The sequence below is a fragment of the Toxotes jaculatrix genome, chromosome 18 (genome assembly GCF_017976425.1).
Source record: "Toxotes jaculatrix isolate fToxJac2 chromosome 18, fToxJac2.pri, whole genome shotgun sequence".
In the NCBI taxonomy this organism is placed as follows: Eukaryota; Metazoa; Chordata; class Actinopteri; family Toxotidae; genus Toxotes; species Toxotes jaculatrix.
In genome coordinates, this window is record NC_054411.1 from 16,634,200 (window position 1) to 16,656,059 (window position 21,860).

At 44.1% G+C, this 21,860-nt stretch overlaps 1 protein-coding gene across 1 annotated transcript in view; it reads left to right on the forward strand.

Moving 5' to 3' along the window:
• Positions 1 to 20,430, forward strand: part of LOC121198483 (glutamate receptor ionotropic, NMDA 2B) — a 76,962-nt gene extending 56,532 nt beyond the window's left edge. The window contains exons 8-14 of the mRNA XM_041062666.1: positions 4,088 to 4,241; positions 5,479 to 5,604; positions 8,428 to 8,657; positions 8,799 to 8,959; positions 9,627 to 9,814; positions 13,609 to 13,847; positions 18,139 to 20,430. Coding sequence (XP_040918600.1) covers positions 4,088 to 4,241; positions 5,479 to 5,604; positions 8,428 to 8,657; positions 8,799 to 8,959; positions 9,627 to 9,814; positions 13,609 to 13,847; positions 18,139 to 20,430 — 3,390 coding nt within the window. The remainder of the gene's footprint in view (positions 1 to 4,087; positions 4,242 to 5,478; positions 5,605 to 8,427; positions 8,658 to 8,798; positions 8,960 to 9,626; positions 9,815 to 13,608; positions 13,848 to 18,138) is intronic.
• Positions 20,431 to 21,860: the final 1,430 nt, after the last annotated feature.

Consider the following 21,860-nt stretch of genomic DNA (forward strand, 5'->3'; position numbering starts at 1 on the left):
ATGTAAATAACTGCAGAAACAATTTGGGAAAAAAATTTTAAAGAAGCAAATGAAAAAAATGAAGACTCAAAAGAAACAAAATTGTACAATAAACAGTGCAACAACAGTGATGTGAGCGAGGCTACAGCTTGGGCCTTCCCTCCCCCTTCCGTAAATTTACCCCTTTAACCCTTTACCCCCCCCCCCCCCCCCCCCCCCCCTTTTTTTTTTTTTTACATTAGTCCTGACCCTTCGTTTATTAAATATACTGTACATATTGCTCTCAAGTAAGATTGACTTTTTCTTCTTAATTACTATTTGGATATTTCAGGTAGTAATTTACTATCAACCTTATAAATAATTTGTTCACACACAGTAGGTGATGTGTGAACGACACAAAGTGTTTAAGTCTCTAATTTAATACAGCATTTCAATAGGTATTCACATTTTTGCTTTGACATAATTTGTATGTGGTTGCCAGCATAATTCATTATCTATTACGACTCCCATATATTGATTTCAGACACTCGTTCAGTTTCAGGATCACTTGTTATGAGTCTGCTTTTTAGATTTGTTACACGACTATCAATCAGCAAAATAAATGAATATCATACAAGTCTCACAGCTGAAGTGCACTGTTAAATTTATTCACACCCACAAAATAATGTGTAAATTGCCATCACCATGCAGTCACTGTAGCTCTGGGTTGTGGCCAATGTTTGATTAAACCTGGTGAGAGTTTTTCACATCAGGACTCTTGGAATTCCTGCTGAGGTGTAGGTGAAGGTGAAGAATAGATCAAAGGGGAGACGGAGTTAGAGTCTGCGTCTCAACCCTTTGGGCCCAATGACCTGTGCTATATTTAGCTTTCATAGGAGCTGCCTGAAGGGGTTCAGCTCCTCTTTGAAGTGTGTTTTCATAACTTGAATTATGAGCTTTCCTTTCCGGGTCAGCCCTTTGCCCAGCAGGCCTAACACTTATGTCAGATGGGGCTAAGCACCTCACCCAGGGGTGTTTACAGTTCGCTCAGCTGCAACACTTCATTTTAGGCTTTAAACATTCTCTAATCGACATTGGTCCCAAGGTAAGGTCCTTGTCAGTTCCCATACTTCAACCTGTGAGAGTGAGCTGCACTTGTGCTGTCTGACTTTGGCTATTTGTTAATGAAGGAGAAGGCAAACAGATCGATAGTACGCCAAAGGTCACAGGTTGAGAACACGCTCTGTCCCCCTTTGTGTGGACGCTGAAGTTTGAATAACCTTCACAAGTCATAGACTCAAGATTATGTGATTATGTGTCCATTTTTTTCCCCTGCATTAAAACTTTTTGCTCTTCAATTTACATTAAACTGACCCATTTAATCTATTATATAAAGCCATTTAAGTGATGTTGCCAGTCAGCCAGTGTCTTCAGTGGGCACTAAGCTGCAAGTGTGGTCACCTGTAATAAACTCTATCACCGTGACTAAAAGCGCTGTAATGTGCCATCTCCTTCTCACCTCCACAGATGAATGGTCATTATGAGGAGGGAGGAGGGCATTCATCTGCCTTTCCGTCCCTCTCTTTGTCTCTTTCTCTCTCTCTCTCTCTCTCTCTCCTCTCTCTCTCTCTCTCTCTCTCTCTCACACAGACACACATGCAGACAGGGGACACTTGTGCCTGAACGATCACAGAAAATAAGAGAATATGTGCATGAGTGCAGACACATGGACACAGACAGGCATACACATCCAGACTGTTTCCATATGTGCACAGCGAGGCCGAACTTATAAGGTCAATTTATCTCTCCCTTTCTCTCTCACACACACGCTCTTCACCGTAGTTCAGCCATATCTGCTGTAACAAAACCAGGCCGTATCCCTCTCTAGCTGGAACACAGCCAAAACGACAGTATATCTCACATTCTTAATGGACCGAGATCTGGACTGATGCTGACACACACACACACACACACACACACCAGGACGTGCCTCGGCACACTCCTGGACACTCACCAAGATCACTGAGGGCTGTTACACAATTTGCCACAGCTTGGAAAGACAAAAGATCACAAAAAAAAAAAAAAAAAAAAATCAATGGTGGTTTTGAGAGGGTCTACATTTTGTCCTGACTCCGTTCTGGCAGCTAGTGTCAGATTTCATGGGCTGCACTGACTTGTGCTGCCCCTAATGCTCCTAATCTAAAATATTAGAGGCAATACACTTGATTACATGAGTTTGGCCCCGCTAGCAGAATCACATAAAGACACTGGCACACACACACACACACACACACACCAGCTGAGACACATGCACACACACAAACGCAGATCCTCGCTCACTCATTCTCAATAACACCCACATGGGTCACTTTCATAACACGGAGAGAACAAGTCGTAGGAGGGAGATGGAGAGAGCGAATGGAGAAAGAGAGGAAGTGAGTACACTGCTGGATGGACTCGTTCTCTTCCCCGGGGAGACGTTCGCACATTCAGACACACACACACACACACACACAAGTGAACATGCACATCCGTGCTTACATGCTCACAGAGCAAACAAGATTGAAAAGTTTCAAATGCACACACAATAGACACATACATACACACACACTCACAGGCAGATGCAAACACTTTGAAAAGTGCAGATAATCTACAGAGTAGATGTGTAATAATCTCCCTGCCTGTAAAGGTCCACTTCACAGGTGGAGAACAAAGGTTCGCTCCCTTCTCTTTCTCTGTCTTTTTCCCTTTATGACTCACTCATATGCACACACACACACACACACACACACACACACACACACACACTCTAACACTGAAGCACAGACTGGAGCTTTGAGTCACACGCCTTATTAACTCAGTGAGACAGTCACGTCCCACTTTACCCCTGTGCTGTAGGGCTGCAAAATTTGGGGGCTAAATATACTACCTGTGCAGAGGTACTGAGGGGAGGGAGGCAGGTAGAGGAAGGAGAGGCAATGGGACGGCTATTTCAAGCAGCCATGACCCACTGTGGTAACCCACTTTCTTCCTCCCTCTTTCTGTCTTCCTCCATCTTTTCCTCCCCTGGTGAGCATCACGAGTGACCACTCTGAGCGCTGTGGGTGTGTGTGCGTGTGTGGAAAGTGTGTTGGCCTCCTGTCTGTACCCACCGTGCTCCACCTTTGTCTCCAAAGTCTCCATGTTCATGTGTTTCGTTGCCTCACTTTGCTCATCCTGATTCCTTCTCTGCTTTTTTAATGCGTCCACTTTCCCTCAACCTGTCCCATCATGCTGTTATGTCAGATTCCATTTCCTACATTTCCCAAAATACCTTTTGACAGCTCAAAGAGAGAGTGCCTGTATCTGCTACATGCTTTATACATGTTAATGGAGAAGGAAAGAACAACTGTAGTAGCTCTACAACTCTTCCCCTTTACTCAGGACAGACTTGTTGCTGAATTGCATTGTGGTCAGTTGACAAATTGCTATTTCGACCTCTTTTCCAGTGCACTGGATTCTGTCTGTGTGATTGCTGAACATCAGCGTAAAGCGATGCGTCTAGACAGAAGTTATTGCCCTGAGATTACAAGGCCTGACACTGAAACCTGTTATTTACTCTTAACAGGTCAGATTGCTGAAAACACTTCTGCTAAGAGTCTCGCTCATGTTTATTCATTCACCAGCGAAATAAGAACAGAACCAACAACAAAATGGACCCAGAAATGAAAGGAACATCTCAAAAGCCATTTCCAGCTGTGTTGAAATGCTCATTGCCCTTTAGGATTTAGGGTGTCCACCTTTGTTTATATCAAAGACTGAAGACTAGAAAGACTGCACATTCGCCTTCAAATGAACTAATACCTGTGATATGCTATTTTTATACTGTTTTTTTTTTTCACTATATGCTATTCTTAACTATGTTGACTGAATTTGTTTTTTGATTGTTTTTGTTGCCGCAGCACACAAGACATTCCCCCTCAGGGAAAAGCTGAAGTTTTAGGACAGATTTTTCCTTTAAAGTGCGCTCTCTTCATTCCCTCCCAGTGCTTCAGCAGATTGTTGGTTGATGGGTGGATGAGGGGTTTGTGTGAATGATAACTGGGTAATGGATGGTCTTTTTCTTTCTGTTTTCCAACCTCCTGCCTAGGTGGTGTTAAAAAATGCCCACATGGCCGTCGGCTCCTTGACCATCAACGAGGAGAGGTCGGAGGTCATCGACTTTTCCGTCCCCTTCATCGAGACGGGCATCAGCGTCATGGTCTCCCGTAGCAACGGCACTGTTTCACCCTCGGCCTTCTTAGGTGAGGAACAGAGTAGCCAGCTGTCAAAAACTGTCAGGGAGGCGGCAGAGATGGGTGGCAGGAAGAGCCTCAAGGCCATGCTTTGACATTTTTATGAACATTGTAACTATGAAGGTATCATAAAACATAAAAACAATGCCGACACTCAGTCTTGTAGCATTGTCATCTTTTTGACAGAGTACTGGGAAAAATGTTGACATCAGTTATTACACCAGCTGTTTAAGGCCTACTCAGTAACAGCCTCCTTTTCTCAGCTGGAGACTGGCTTTTGGTTCTAAGCTGTGTTGGGTCCTTGGACTCTGGTAAACCTGCTTGCAGGTTTAGTTCTTCTTATTATTTTGCGAGAAAGTGGCTCTGCATCCTAAACTGTTAAGTTTCAGTGGGGAATCCAGACAAAAATGATCCATGTCCACCACAATGGCTGCTATAATAATAGCAAACGCATTTGAATTTACAACTCACAAACTGTATATTCATTCATTTTCAAATGCTTTCTATCTATGTTTGCTACGTTGAGCTACATCACAACCATTTTTGCATTAATCTTTTTTCTTATTGCAGAACTTCCTGTTTCTGTTCCTGTTTCGCTCATTTTTTCATGTTGTGACTCAGACACACCAGATCGGTTTCAAAGATTCTTTGGAATGACCTTAACAATTATTTTCAGGTTGATGAAACTGTCTTTTCATCAGCTCTCCTGACAGACTGTGAGTTTTAGATGGATCTTTGTCAGGTTATTTTCAGGCTGACATCCTAAAAGTTGACCTAAAAGTGACTTAGTGGACACACAAAGAGATTAGATCCCAGTTTTAATGCATTCATGTCATGAGGAGGTATTGTGGAGTACATGATAATATGGCTAACTGTTTATTTATTCTCTCTTCCGCTCCCTGACTCTTTGCCCTCTTATATTTCCCACTCCTACTCCATTTCTCTGACTCTTCCTTCCTCTTCTCAATCTGGTGTGCTACATTTGCATATCTCTCTTGCCCTCTCCCTCTCCCGCTTCATTTTCTCTTCCTCTCTTTCTCTTTGCCACCCTCACTCTTTTTTCCTCTCTTCCTCCCTCTTCCCTGATGTCCCTCGTCCCTTCCCCGTCTTCGTCCTCCTTACAACCCCCCCCCCCCCCCTTCTTTTGTCCTTATCTCTGTTCGTCCACACTCCCTCCCTCAATCCCTCCTCTCCCTTGTCTCCCTTCATCTCTCCCTCTCCTCTCTTCCCTCTTTCTTCCCTCCAGAGCCCTTCAGTGCGGATGTGTGGGTGATGATGTTTGTGATGCTGTTGCTGGTGTCAGCAGTGGCTGTGTTTATATTCGAGTACTTCAGCCCTGTGGGCTACAACCGCTGTCTGGCTGACGGCAAAGGTGAGAGGCCTCAGCTCAACGCACACACACACACACACACACACAAAAACACACACACACACATAGACACCGACCTGGTACCTGTACTACTGTTTGAGGATATAGATGCAAATAAATGCAGACACTTTCTCTTTTAGCCTTCTAGCCGTGTTACCTCCCTCATCTCTGACTCGTTTTGCTCAGACACACCAGATGGGAGGGTCGAGCTTAGTTTGAATTTAGCAGTGAAATTATACCTTTGCAACATGTACTTGAAGAGATGTTTGTTACTTTGGGAAAACTAAAAGTTAGACTTTTCTATTGTGTAAAAAAAAAAAAAAAAAGTTAATGCATAAACAAATCATTTGCAGTATTGAATTCAGTGTGTCGGAAATGTAATTCTAGCCAGATTACATTTATCTACATAACAACTAAACATCACTGCCAACACAAAGCAGCCATACTGAACATAGTCAACTCAAAACATCCTTTGTATATGCACCAACTACCCACCAAGTTTAATTCAAAACACATTTGCCAAAGTATATAAATATATTGTGTAGGAGACAGGATTGTTAGTGGGTCTGAAAATCACACCTCTAACACAAAAGCTAACCAAAGCAAATACCTGAAATATCGCTTCGCTTTCTTTTGGCATCACCTTTTCACAGCCTACTTCTCACCATTTGCCCTAATTGATAAATTAAGTTTTTTCTAGGTTTTCCGATTTTCTGAAAAGCTTCTGAATCCAACTTGAAAGCCTCGGATGTGAGACTACCGCCAGCACATGAAAGCAGTACAATAAATTTGGGAAAGAAAAAATATCGGATGGTGGAAATGTGGATCCAAATCGAGCCAAGTGCTGTCTGTCCTCCAAAATTTCGACAGTCAAAGAGGGATGGAAACATAAAATACTTTCATCTTCGCCGATAAAGTTTGTGAATGAGGATCCAAATGGTGTCGGGCAATTAAGAATTTTTGAAGAGTAGTTCTTCAACTAATAATTCACTCTAAACAAGCAAGCGCAGATACAGAGGCTTCGCAGGTTAATGCTTCCTGTCTGTAAAAATACCGCCGTGGATCGTCTCGTATGAATTGTCTTTTTGCACAAAGACCGGCAGAGACACAGACAGGCACAAACACTGCTGGCTGCCTCCACATATATACCAGCCATCCTCGCTGACCCAATGACTTCATTCTCCTCTCCTCCTCTTCGTCCTCCTCCTCCTCCACGCTGCTCTCTTTTCATCATTTACAGGTGTGTCTCACTGCTTTGGTTTCAACACACCTCTACTGCCGCTTCCTTCACACAAGTCATTAGCATTCATTTCCATATTTCCCAAAAATCACATGTCAGCTCTGACAGCAAGGGGCTAGTTTTTCGTTAGATCTCCCTAGCCAAAAAGATAAGAATTCAAAAAAAAAAAAATCAATGTCTTCCCACAACTCCGTCTCTGAAGTGGCTATATATAGACAATGGCTATCTTTTTTTCATTCCTCTCATCCTTCATCATGTTCTGGAGAAGATGTAGTCCTCCCTAAAGCCCTGTTCTCCTCTGTGTGCCTCCTTGTTTTATCTGCTTGTAGCGCTGTGGGAGTTTGGTATCATGAAGAGTGCAGATCGAAGTTTGGACTCAAAGGATTCGACGCAATAATGTATCAATGGTTTGATGGCAGATTTGTAAAGTCTTCGCCCAATTCATTTAACCAACTTTCTTGCAAACTTCACAAAGGAGATATTTGGCACGATAGAGGCGGTTTGTCCATGAACAAAAGCCTCAAACAACAATAGACACCCACATGCTTTCTCTCTCTCTCTCTCTCTCTCTCTCTCTCTCTCTCTCTCTCTCTCTCTCTCTCTCTTTCACACACTCACACATACCCACACAAACATTGTGAACCAACTGCTAATCACTTCATAATGGCTGGAATGAACCGGTCCTCTGCTAGTTCATGGATGAACTGAACCAACTCATAAAAATCTAAAATGTATTAATTACAATCACATTAGTGACATTTATGTACACTCAGTTGCCAGTTTAAAGAAAATAAACCCTCCCATCATGAGGGTTATAATGTTCAGTTTTTGTTGAAACTGTTTCAAAGAGGTGTTGATTCAGCTGAATGGGCCTTTTGGAGGCTGCGGTTTGTGGTGCTTTTGAATTCTGTTCTCTTTGGTATTTCTATTATTTTGTTCACCCCATTTATATCAATGCAGTGTAGTTCAACATCATCACAAGCTGCAGCGTCCATAATGACCATACAGTTAAATCAGCACCTCTTTAAAACAGTTTCATCAAAAGCTAAACATTAAAATAACTTCAATAAGGGAGGATCTATTGAGGGATTGCTGCACTAGACTGCATTAGTTTTAATTAGGTGTACCTAATAAACTGGGAACTGAGTGTATAACACTGATAAAAGTGATATAAACCAGACAAGAGTCTATGTCTGTGCTAGCAGCTTTAAATTCTAACGCTAATATTCTAATACGCTCTCAAATTTTGTGCTAAAATGCTGATGTTATGTAAAAATGTTTTGTAGGTATTTTGTCAACATTTTGGACAAAAATTAAAGGTGCTAGAAAAAAAAGGGATCACCAAGTAGTTCTTGCTGAGGAAGATATGCATGTGGACCAAAGTCAGGTTTGCCAGGTCTGTATGGCAAAACCAGCACCATGGCCAGACTCAAAATGTGCCTCTGCCAAACCTGCATTTAAAGTCCAACAACATTGTTATCATTGTAAAATGTATTATAATATGTACAAAGTAACCTCGGTCCCGACAGCCTGACCTGTCACGTCTTCTTTAACCACGACCGTTTTTTTAAATTTTTTTTATTCAGAGCCTCATGGTCCGTCCTTCACCATCGGTAAGGCCATCTGGCTGCTGTGGGGTCTGGTCTTCAACAACTCTGTGCCGGTGCAGAACCCCAAAGGCACCACCAGTAAGATCATGGTGTCAGTGTGGGCCTTCTTTGCTGTCATCTTCCTGGCCTCTTACACTGCCAACCTGGCTGCTTTCATGATCCAGGAGGAATATGTGGACCAGGTATCTGGTCTCTCAGACAAAAAGGTACGATGAAAGCTTTTTCTTTGATCATGTGTGACTCTCTTCTAATCTCCCTGTCGTCTTTTTTCTTGCCTGTACCTCAGATTTGTAAAACAGACGTTTTTTACATGCGCCTCTCTCACTTGCTCTCTCTTCTGTGTTTAGTTTCAGAGTCCCAATGACTTCTCGCCTCCGTTTCGGTTCGGCACCGTTCCGAACGGGAGCACAGAGAGGAACATTAGGAACAACTATCCAGAAATGCACTCCTACATGACAAAGTTCCACCAGAGAAACGTCAACGAGGCTCTGCAGAGTCTCAAGTCCGGGTGAGGATCTGAACAGAATAACACAACTGTGGTTCATTTAGTTGAATTTTAAAACAGGTGTAAAACCAAACTGACTGTTACAATCACAAAATTTTTAATTATCAGAGTTTGAAACTTAAATACCTCTTATTTCAGTCGTTTGTTTTATTTAAACCTGTTCATTTTTATCATTTTTTTAAACATAGTTTCATTCTGTTGAGTTCAAGGGGTTGAATTCAGTTTCACTGCAGCAGCTGTTATAGTTTTTAAGGGAATCGGAAGCAGGAGAGAGTGCGGCACCGTGAAAATATAGGAAGGTGAAATGGTCTTAATATACTGTAATATAAAGTGTAAATTGTTTAATAAACACAGGGTTAAAAAATAGTCAGTGCTAAAGTACCTTGTTTATGTCTTTCCTTCTTGTCCTCATGTAAACATATTGCAGCTGAAAACCTCCAATAATACTTTCACTCCCCCTCTTCAGTTTGCATCGAGTGTGCCTTTTCGCCAGTCTGTGTGCCAGCTCCAGCCTTTGGCAAACCAAGTGGAAGTCTATTACACTTATCAGCAGCTTAGTGCTATTTAGCAGGTTAATTGGAATGTTGTAGCGGTGATGTCTGACTCCCAAGTGCTAATTAATTGTAACCTATCTCTCTCCCTCTTTCTCCCTCTCTCTCTTTTTCATTAGCAAACTAGACGCTTTCATTTATGATGCAGCCGTACTGAACTACATGGCTGGCAGGGACGAAGGCTGCAAGCTGGTGACCATTGGCAGCGGCTACATCTTTGCCACCACGGGGTATGGCATCGCCATCCAGAAGGAGTCGCTCTGGAAGAGACATGTGGACCTGGCCATCCTGCAGCTCTTCGGAGACGGTGAGACGGCGGGCCTGTTTTATTCATAGACACTGCACAGTTTAATGCACTCAGTGAGCAGAGGCTCTGTCATGCATACCGCTGTGTTTATGTGATGAGTTGTATTTTTAATTACTCAAAGATGCACCGGATACCAACAGAGAAAACACTGTAGTTTTACCACTGAAGGAAACAGAACAATGACTTCTGATTGACAGCCCACCCCAGTCCACAGTTTTACAATCATGTATCATAACATGGTCTGTTTGCATCTTACTTATTTTTAATGACGCTGACACATTAACAGATCTCAGCAGTTAACTCAGGGAGTGCAGTGTCATCATTACCATCATAATGATGGCCAAACCTGTGAAAATAACTTTTAATGGCTGTTCTTCAACAGCTAATTTAAGGCGCTTGCTCACAATTTTCCCACAACTTTATTTCTTATGTATATTTGTGTAAAATACAATATTTGCATGAACATCTTCCCTTAACTCAAGGTTTCTCAGACAGTCATACTTTGGGTTTCACCCACTCCCATCTGTTCAGAATAAGAACTGGCAGAGGGAGTAGAAAATCATAGTTTATGTAAAGACTTTGTGTGTCTCCGTCCACAATTTTAGTGTTGAATTGGCTGTGCGAGTCAGATGTACAGAAAACCCACTCTCTCATACATTAAAAGTACAGAGCAAAAAGGTGCTTCTAGAAATATATATACGTTTAGATTCAGCTCCTATGCTTTATGATCACGCTTACCTTTTATGGGAGACTGTCCAAGCTCTCCAGGGCTTGTTCTTTTGAAACACACTTCATTCCTGTCGGCTCGGGCTGGAGCGTTAATGAATCTCAGAACGAGCAGGGAATTAAATGAAATGTGTTCAAAATGTCCACTCCTAACCTGTATAGTACATGCTTTATGGTTTTCAAGCAAAAATTCTTCATCGTAAACAAGTCAAAATGTCACAGACATCGGTCGCTTGCTGAGTTTATTGACTTCAACAGTCTAATTTCACAATGTCCTGTTTTGATATACAGCTCAATTCAGAATGGGAAATGTAATGGAAGTTTGGCGAGTGTGTGTGTGTGTGTTGTAGCTAGTTTATTTGGGCATGGTCCAGCGTGTTGTGAGCATCCTGAACCAAGGGCCCTCCGGGGGCCCACTATAGTGCGTCCCAGTTAGAGGTGCCAGCATAGCTCCCGGTGTATTTCGACACCGTGTGTGCATGAGTTTGCGGGTTTGTGTGTGTGCGTGTGCATGTGAATATGGGTCAGGCCTCTGAAAATGAGAGTGCCTATGTGTATAAGTGAGAGCAGTGTGTGTGTGTGTGTGTGTGTGTGTGTGTGTGTGTGTGTGTGTGTGTGTGTGTGTGTGTGTGTGTGTGTGTGTGTGTGTGTGTGTGTGTGTGTGTGTGTGTGTTAGCGAGATAAAGAGGGAGCAGTGTAGAGATTCTGACTATTTGTGACACAGGTTTATTTTTATCAACCTACATACAATTCAGTTAGAGTGTTGTATGTGTATTGTTTCTGACTTAGCAGTTATAAGTTTGATTATTTATGTGTATATTTAACTTACAAAAAAAAAGTCATGCATTTAAGACTAATTCATGTGTGTCTGTGTATGTTTATGTATGTACATGTGTATGTGTTTGAATATGGGTCGGCTCGCAGTAACATCCCCCCTGTGCCACTGCAACGGCATTCATACACGTACCAAGCGGTCCTGTCTGGCCCCTCTCAGGATTTCAATGTCACTTTGCCACGCCTCACCATCCACTCCCCTCCTGGTGGCCTAGAAAGTGATCAGACTCACGTGGAAAGCCCAGTGGCCTGGTACGAAGGCTGGAAGGGAGTCTGGGCGGTTTGACGCAGGCCCGAGCAAAAAATATATATCACAGCTGTCGTGAAAGAGAAACTGTGATTTTGACTGGTGATTTTCTAATTAGCTGTTGGATGGAAAGTTTTGAAATCACTCAGCTGGCAGAGTTTAATGGCCTGTTGCATGTTTTCAGAGATACCACATATCAATTACTTTTTTAACTTTTTTTTTTTTTTTTTTAAATCTGACTTTTGACTCCAAACCACTTTCAATATAGTAAATTATTGAATTTCACACTTTTACTTATTAGACTATGGAAGGTAACAAGAGGTATGAGGAAGGAAACAGGAACATGAAGCTACTTCCAGCAGCTGGTTAGCATCGTTTAGCATTAAGAAATAGCTCAGCATATAACCAAGGTGTACTTCTCCAGGTTAGCTGTTTCTCCACACAGCTGCTAACTGTAGCATCATGTTTAGCGTGCAGACATGAAAATAAAGGCATTTCAAATGTCAGGCTATTGCTTTAAGGTCACAAAGTTGTAATAGTAGTTTTATCTCATTTTGTTTAAATTCCTGAAAACTCATCTGTACTACACATAACACTTGTGATGGCTTGCTCACTTGTTACAGAGCTGAATTCCATTTAGCTGCTTCAGTTTAAAGTTTGGAGAACTGAGCCACAATTAACATTATTACTATGACAAGTTAAATATTTGGTGTGTAAAAGGCCTACTGGCATTGAAATGTGGTTGAGACTACGTTTTTGTATTTCTGACTTTGTAGGAAATGTGTGCATGTACTATAGAAAAAAACTCATCGGTGCCTAAAACATTATGTGGTTGCTCTGGAAAAATTCTACTACTACTACAACTTTGTTAGCCCCCCTGCTGCCTGAAATGTTTGCATTGACATTTACTGGCATCTTAACATTTAAAATGGCTACAAGATGGTTGCAGTTACCGTTTATCAGCCTCTTAACTAGAAGCTACTGTGCAACTGTATATTTTTGCCAGCATGCATATGCATGTGCGGCGCCTCTGCCTGAGTGTTTGTATGCGGTGGAGCTCCATGTTGTTGCTCAGAGGCCAGCCGGTGCTCCGGTGCAAGAGTCGCGCTGACGTGCAGCAACAGCGGCTGAATGTATGATTAATTAACCGACGCCTGTCCTGCCACAGTCGCCTTTGATAGAGAACAGCTCGTGATGAAACAGAAGGTGACCCACAAAGAGACCAGAAGCTCAGGGACCAGCATCAAACACATGGGCAGCCGCACGAACACACACACACACAAACACACGTACATGCACATGCATACATATGCAAACACTTGTGTTTTTTTTTTTTTTTTTTACCTTTTGCATAGATGCATACATTTTATTTACATGCTTGTTTTTAAAAACCTACACAGATACACAATTATTAGCAGAAATGAGAATAAATCAGATCAGTGAAATTAGCATGTGACCAGCGGCGTGTGTGTGTTACTTTTTCTCTGTGGGCTATGAAACCTACTGCAAAATTCAGAGCTCTATTTCACTTCTAACTACTCTGTCCCCTCCTTCTCCCCTGCCTGCCCGCCATCTCCCCTCCTCTCTTGTTGCATCATCTCTCCATCCCTCATGTCCTCCAATACCCATCCTGTTATTACATCATATCCTCCTTTCTACTTTATATTTTACATTCTTCCCACTTTTTTCACACCCCTGCCTTTATTTCAATTCCCATATAAATAATAAAAATGCTTCTCCACATGTCATCATCGTGTCCCTATCCACTGTCTCGTCTCCTTTTCTTCTTCTGTTCATCTTCTGTCCAATTTTTTCCTTGCTTCCACTCCCTCCACCTCTTTACCATCCCTCCATCCTGCCCTCTCATCCACCTCTCCCTGTCTTCTTTGCTCTCCATACCATCTGTTTCTCCCTTCGTCCTCTCTCTTCACCTTCCTCTCTCCTGCCTACCTCCCCCCCTGCATGTTCTTAAATTTCCTCCATCCAGGTGAGATGGAGGAGCTGGAGTCCCTGTGGCTGACGGGGATCTGCCACCACGAGAAGAACGAGGTGATGTCCAGCCAGCTGGACGTGGACAACATGGCCGGCGTCTTCTACATGCTCGGTGCCGCCATGGCTCTGTCGCTCATCACATTTATCTGTGAACACTGGTTCTACTGGCAGCTTCGCTTCTGCTTCATGGGCGTCTGCTCCGGCCGGCCCGGCTTCGTCTTCTCCATCAGCAGGGTGAGAAACAAGAAGATACAGTTTTTGATCATAATTAAAGCGGATGTATCGATGTGTATGAAATGCATTAAGTAACCACTGTACCACTGTTGAAATGAGAGAAATCTTCATCAGCTTGCTATGGTTTGTGCTTTATATTCTCATTGACGGATTCAGCAGTCTGGAGCTGATACATTTCACACCTTGCTCGTGTTTCCAAGCATCAAAATCAAGCATAAGCCCTGTAATATCACACTTTGCTACCTTGCGCACAAATTGTGCTGTGGCAAATAAACCACAGCTTCCATGCAAACTTCCATACAGCCTCCAGCAGCTCCTCTACCATCTTTGCCAAGGTTAAAACCAAAGGTGATAAGTTCCAGAAAGTTTCGATTCTTTGGCAAAAGTGCGACTTACAGTGGGGTTCGGTTGTGTTTTCGACATGTTTAAATCGCTTGGAGCAGCAGATGAAGAAATCCTGCCTTTGAAAATTTGCTCACACATCCCGAGTTGCTGTTTTGTGGTAAAATACACTGTTCAGACAGCTGAAAAGAAATCCTGATTATTATTGTCAACACTCTGACAGGCATGAATAAAAAATACTCCAAACACCTCACTCGTGCTTTAAAAGATGGTTTTCCTGATATCATTAACTTTGGGTTGTTTGCTTTTTTTTTCTCACTGGGGAAGACAGGAAAGTAGGGCTGTACAAAACATCCAAATAGGTTATAATTCTCCAATTAAACTCTGCATCACTGAATCCTCCTTGTCTGTAAAGGCACCTTCACTGTTTTTTCATTCATCCCTACATCATCAGCTTTACTGTCTCTAATGGCTCTCAAATGAAAGTGCTGTACTCCTTGAGGCTCCACAAGCTAAAATTGTGAATGGAAATGTATCCTACATGACAAACCAAACCACATTCTCGCTTCCAAAGGATAAACAGATATCGGAGCTTTCTCCTTTTGTTTTGGCACATGGGCCTGTCTAACGTCCATGAGGTAAATATTTACAAAATGTTGAGCCGAAATCAATATTTCACTCAACTAAAATCAGCCACAGAACCGGAGAGGGTAGATTACTGGATCCCAGGAGACCAAAGTCACCCCTGAGGTATTTGATTTGCATTCCAATTGTTTTGACATGGCTCCGGTGTAATTCACTGTGTGCCTCTGAAGGTGAACTGCTGCAGGCTAAACCACGTGGCTAATTTACAGCAGAGAGCCACACACTGCTGCTCTCTCCCTCCATTTGATATGCTACTGTGGTGCCGTGGGCTGCTTGTGCCAAGAAAGCAAAGCTACAGAAAAAAAAAAAAAACCAACATAACATTTTCCCCTCTCTGCTCTAATATTACGCTCCAGTGCCCAACTTTGATTATTTTGTATGGTATTAATTTTATGTTGTTGCTGTCGCCTTGTTTATGGTTGTGTGTGCGTGTCTGTGTGTCTGTTTGTGTAGAAGGAGCATAAAATACCAGTTGCTAAAATGTCACTTGACTACTCATTTCCAAAGACAGGCTGCTTGGTGTTGTTTTTGATTATTACACCATTATAATTTGTATGGGAACTGGATCTGGGAGCAATTATGCTTTGTATAACATTCAATGATTGCTCTCATTTACAGAAATTAGCTCTGTCTTTGCTACAATGTGACAACATAAATGAACACTGTGTGTCCACAAATAAAGCCAAATGATTCAGTATATTAAAATATTCAGGGGGAATATTCATTGAGGGGGTTCATTTGCATATGTAACACAGAGCTGGGGCATTACAAAACAACAACAGTGGAAATTATCGTTTATTATCTTTCCACAATCCTCGGCCACGGCGTCACATTGTCGTCTCCTCATTTACTCGAGTGTTTTCTCTCCAGCCTCGGCCATTTCTTCCTTTTCTTGTTTCGTTCTTGTGCTGCCACTCAGATTGATTCCGCTTTTTTAATTTCACAGCGTAATCCAATAAACTTTATTGTTATTGCCGCAATTAACATTTAAGCTCTGCAGTGTAAAAAATGAGACATCTGTCACGGCTGGCGTGAGTCACGTGGCCTCAGTCATGGCTTCACGGTCGGTTAACGTTGCCTCCCTCGGAGGGGCTCGGCAGCTTTGTGAGCGGCTCTCCCCTGGATACCTGCTCCTCCAGGTCCCACCTGCAACACTGAAACTAATTAATTATATCGATTTAAAAAGCCTCTAATGACTTTAGAACAGTAAATGTATTAGAGGTTTAATCACCCGTCTTTTCACAGCCCTCACATCACATCATGGCTATGTTCATTTGCATTTAGCACCTTATACTTACGCCGCACACAGTCAGTATTAAATTATGAGCTGCTGCATGTAGAATAGGCACTCTATATGCAATCATACATAGGGGGCCAGCTAGTTATTTGTTGATTTCCTGCCTCTCTGTACCAGTGTAATCACTTATAGATTTTGCTGTGATCCCCTGGTGAATTGAAAATTCTTAGGAACCCTCAGGCCACAGTTATTGCTATTCACACATTAAACCCAAATAATCAGCTACTGTAGCAAGGGGCCGGCAGCAATCTGCCAACTGTTACATTATGTGGGCATGTGGAGTAGACAAAATCTGCTGCTGAATACGAAGCAGCAATCGCTTTGTTAAATGTCCAAGATTTGATGCACTACAGTATTACCTTGTTGCTCCCGGTCAAGCTGTTGCTTGTTTGTGTGTCTGTGTGTGAGTGTGCGTCTTGTGTGCGTCTGTGTTTGAGAGAAGGTGCTTAAAAACGGCACGGATGTTGATTCTGACCTCGCCCTCCGACGCTATCATTGCTCAATACATCACAGTCTTGGGGTCTTTAAAGGTGAAAACCTAATGAGGAAAGATCACCCTGAGATTAAGCTGGATGCTGGTGGAATCCACGGGAGGGAGGATCAGTGACAGATTCAGCAACAGGTTGGGTCTAATCCAGACAACAAAAGAAGAAAAACAAAAGCGATGAAGTGATGAAAAATTATATAAACAGGCAGATGAAAAAAGGAACACAGTTAAGGCAGATAAGGACCAGATAAACATTGAAAGATGGTTCTAAGTGGGGGAAAAAAAAAACCCCTGAAGTATCACGCAGGTGGGAGTATACATTCGTCCTCTGCCTCAAGATTCCCATCCAAATCCCATAGTTCTCGAATACTGTTGAGTCATTTTGTATTTCTGTTAACCTCTATTGCTTTTAGCCACTGTCAAGCTTTACATACTTGTCTGTTAACAGACTGTGAAATTGAAAGAAGTAATAACATTATCTATAAAACCGGAGTGAGGGATGAAGACCTTTTTGCTGCAATGCAGTCACTGTCCATGTAGCTAATTAACTACCAGCAACGGGTGGCTAGGGAAAGGAGAACCAAGGGTCAACGAGTCATATTAGTGGACAAAGGGAGGAGATGGTGGAAGAGTCATAGCTTAACAGCAGAGAAGATTTGACAGCAGCTGACCCCTGACCTCTTGGCAGAGTCCTGACCTCTGCAGTGGCGAGCAGGAAAGAGGTCAGCTGATCTTTGATCTTTAACGGTGGAAAGCGTCCCTTTATTTCCACATCCATCTACAGGCGTCCAGAAAAACTGAGTAAAATCATTGTTTGGAATTGATCTGATCCTTTACCGTCCCCATCTGTCATGCCTGGTTTGCTCTCCCCCGTACATCCATTTTTATCTGAATATTGTATCGTACATCGCTGAATGCAAATGGGGCAGTTTATCTTTCTGTCACTGTAATGCTCAGCTTGTGTCTCCTTGGCTTGGCCTTTCTCTTCGGAGGGGATTGTGTTGTGGCCGGTGGCACCAAGGGGTGGTGGTACTGAGGTGTTTAATAACTGCCGGAGGATATTGTTCAGCTGAATTCTAATCACATTGATTAAAGGTATTGACCAATGGGGCTCGGGGGGTTTTTACAGCCTCTTTGCCTTTATCAATCATCCACCATCCAGCTACACTAACCTCTCTGAATCTTCATGCTGTATGCTCGTTTGCACTGTCTCACCTCATCTCGCACTGACTAATATATTACATAACTGTCTATAAATTACACGCACATCTGTTTTTACGCACTGTGTGCTGTAGTTATTGGGAAAGGTATTGACAGCATCAGCAAAAAGAGCTGCTCTCACTTTACCTCATCTAGGTTCAAAATGCAGGGTGATCAGGGCGGGGCGCAGCATGAATGCATGTCTTCTGTTTTTGTCAAATTAAAATACAATAATAGTGAATAATAATAGTTTAACTTGCCACCAGTTTACAGTGTTCGCTCTTTAATGCTGCCTCCTGCCTGTGTTTTCCCCCACACAGGGCATCTACAGCTGCATCCACGGGGTGCAGATTGAGGAGAAAAGCAGCTCGGCGCTGAACTCCCCATCAGCCACCATGAACAACACGCATTCCAACATTATGCGCCTCTTACGCACCGCCAAGAACATGGCCTCCCTGTCAGGGGTGAACGGCTCACCACACAGCGCTCTGGACTTCATCCGTCGTGAATCCTCTGTTTACGACATCTCTGAACACAGGCGCAGCTTGGCAGGCCACTCGGACTGCAAGCCTCCTTACCTACCGGAAGACAACATGTTCAGCGACTACATCAGTGAGGTGGAGAGGACGTTTGGTAACCTCCACCTGAAGGACAGTAATCTGTACCAGGACCACTACCTGCACCACCACGGCTCAACGCTAGGGCTCACTGGGCCTCCTCCTAACAGGCCCCATAGTTTGGGCAGCGCTAGTTCTCTGGAGGGCGGCATGTTTGACTGTGACAGCCTGGGTGGAGGGGTGGCTCCTATTTTCACCACCCAGCCCTGCTCAGCATTGACCCACAGGAACATGAGCAAGTTTGACCTGCTCTCTGGGCAGACTCCTCCCTCAGGCCAGGGCTTCAAGGGAGGCCTACCAGACCTGTATGGGAAGTTCTCCTTTAAAGGAGGTGCCTCCAGTTCCACTTACATCCCTGGGCATAGCTATTGTGGAGGGAGAGGAGATGACGATGGGAATATACGCTCGGATGTCTCGGACATTTCCACGCACACTGTAACTTACGGAAACCTGGAGGGCAATGCCAAGAAGCGTAAACAATACCGCGATAGCCTGAAAAAGAGGCCGGCCTCTGCCAAGTCCAGACGGGAGCTGGACGAGATTGAGCTGGGCTACAGGAGGAAACCCTACCACATCAGCCACCACTACCACAGCCACCGCTCTACCTCTCCGCCACTTTTGCCCGCAGAACGCAAGAGAGGAGGAGGAGGAGGAGGTGGAGGAGGAAACAATGATGGGAACTCTTATCTCTTCAGAGAAAAGGAGAGTGTTAGGGATTTTTATTTGGACCAGTTTCGGCCCAAAGAGGGCGTCCCTCAGTGGGAGCATGTGGACCTGACAGAAGGCCCTGGAAATAGAGATGGGGGTGTGGGGGCCTGCACCTCCCTGGTTCCAGTGGATGACTTTCTTAAGAGCAAACCTAAAAAGTCAGATTCAAAGAGCGGGGGAGGATCTGGTTTGGCAGGGGGAGAGTGGGAGTGCAGGAACTGTCGGGCTAGCGGAGGAGGAGGGGGCAAGCCAATGTCCATGCACGGAGGTGGGTATGGTGGTGGTATGAGCTGCGGGTCCTCAGGAGGTGGAGGAAACAGCCGCCCCAGCTCTGCAACCTGCATGCGCTGCGAGGGCTGTAAAAAGACAGGAAACCTCTATGATATCAGCGAGGACAACAACCACCTCTTGGAACAGATGGGGGGAGGCAAAGGTGGGGGAGGGGGGGGAGGTATGGGCGCAGGCCCTCAGTCTCAATCTCAGGCCCAGCAGAGGAGGAAGAGTGGAGGATTTGGAAAGCCACTTAGGCGGCAGCACTCATATGACACATTTGTCGACCTTCAGAAAGAGGAGTCGGGTGGGATGGGAAGTTTGATGGGGGGCCTAGGAGGAGGCGGAGGGATGAGCGGCGCAGGTATGGGAGGGATGCTGCCCCCACCCAGGAGTGTTAGCTTGAAGGAGAAAGAACGCTACATGGAGGGCACCAGCCCCTTCGCACACATATTTGAGCGTCACGGAGGCTCGGAGAGAGAAAGGGAAAGAGACAGGGACCCGTTGTTTTACGGAGGTGAGGGTCGGAAAGGACCGGGCTCACCGTTCGGCCTGTTCAGAGGCGGAGAGGGCCTCCACCGCCGCTCCATCGGAGAGAGAGACATGAGAGACAGGGATAGGTCTTTGATGGAAGGAGGAGGTGGGGCAGCGTTCTCTTTATCCAAATCTCTTTACCCCGACCGGGTAAACCAAAACCCCTTTATACCCACCTTTGGGGATGACCAGTGTCTGATGCATGGAGCCAAACAATATTACATGAAAAAGCAACAGCAGCAGCAACAAGTTGCCAAAAACAGCCGAAGTGACTTCAGGGGCCAGATGAGCACGACATCATACCTGCCTGCGTCTGCCACGGCCGGGGTGATGTCCAATGTAGCCCCCCGGTTCCCAAAAGAGCTCAGCCTCGGTGGAATGAACCACCACGGCTCCATGCTGGGGGTCGGCCCCCCACGTCCCTTCAACGGAAGCAATGGCCATGTGTACGAGAAACTCTCCAGCATTGAGTCTGACGTGTGAGAGAAAAAGGGGGAGGAGGAGCGGACTATGGCAAGGGACAAGGAGGAGAGGAATAGAGGCATGCAGTGTTAGGAGATCAGGGATGATTTTAAAGACGCTGTCCACACACTGCAAACCTAGCCCACTGATGAGAGACAGAGTAGGAAAAGACTGAAAGGTAAAGACTGTGAAATAGGAAAAAAAAAATGAGATTAAGGGGAAAATGGAAAAGGTCTTGATTTTTGAAGGAAGATCTGGGTAAAAAAAAAAATCATGACACCCTGAGGAGGTGTGGGGATGTTAACCCTCTCTCAGAAATGGCCAAAGCTACTCAAACACAGTCAATTAACATTCCCCTCAACCTCACAAAACGCACTCAACTCAAGTCCATCGTTTCATCCACCAGTGAGGCAGAAGTCAATGTACTCGATTATTATCGCAAAGAGACGACACCTCATCTTAGTTTGATATTGGACGTGTGAGCCTGGTGCGATTTGATGGCTGTCTGAGAGCTCCCGCTGAGCGCTTATGAGGAAAGACTGCGAGAGCGGAGAGAGAAGCGAACTGCCCATCTGCCCCTGTGTCACCACAGAAAGGAGACATTGTCACGTTTACCAGAGCCGCGACACAGGCGATGACTAGTGCTTCTCTCTGTTTCTCTCTCTCTCCCTCCCTCTCTCTCTCTCTCTCTCTCTCTCTCTCTGTGGAAGGAGACAGCCTGGCCTGTCCATCTCTCTCTCTCCGTCCTGCACTCGTCCCACTCCTCTGTTCTGCCTCTCTCCTCTTTTCTCTCAGCCCCCTCCCGCTCCTCCTCCTCATCCCTGACGCCAAAAGAGCCGATCTTGTTTGCTATGAGAAATACAATCACGAATGATAATAAGATATTCTTATAGAAAAAACAGGGTATAAGAACAACAATAATATTGATAACATTGTGAATAACAAAGATGTTAGTATTGATTATGATAACACAGCTTATGATATCACTAAGTTTTTCTTGTTTTATGTTCTGTTGGTAGAATATTTCACTGCTGTTTTAGTATCTGTAGTTGTATCCAATCTGCCCCTGGTGGCAGCAGGAAGGTTGTTCTTAGTTCAACCATCATGCCAGAAAGACTGAGTCCTCAACCTTTTTTTTTTCTGTTTTCTGTAGAATATTTTACTCCATGCTCATTCATTTTATTTGCTCCTCGCCGAAAAACCGGATCTCGAAGACGCATTTAGAGCTGACAGATCCTTACTTGACCTTTCAAGACATTACAAATCAAGTGCACACACACACACACACACACACACTTAAACACATACAGTTTTTTTTTGTCGGTCTGAACTTGTGTTACTGTGAACAACACGTTTCGTCAGAGGCTGAAGATACTGAGAGGAAGGACGTGCCTTAATGGTCTCCAGTGGATGTGTCCTCCAGTTCACATGCGGCCCTCAGTGCAGCAGCA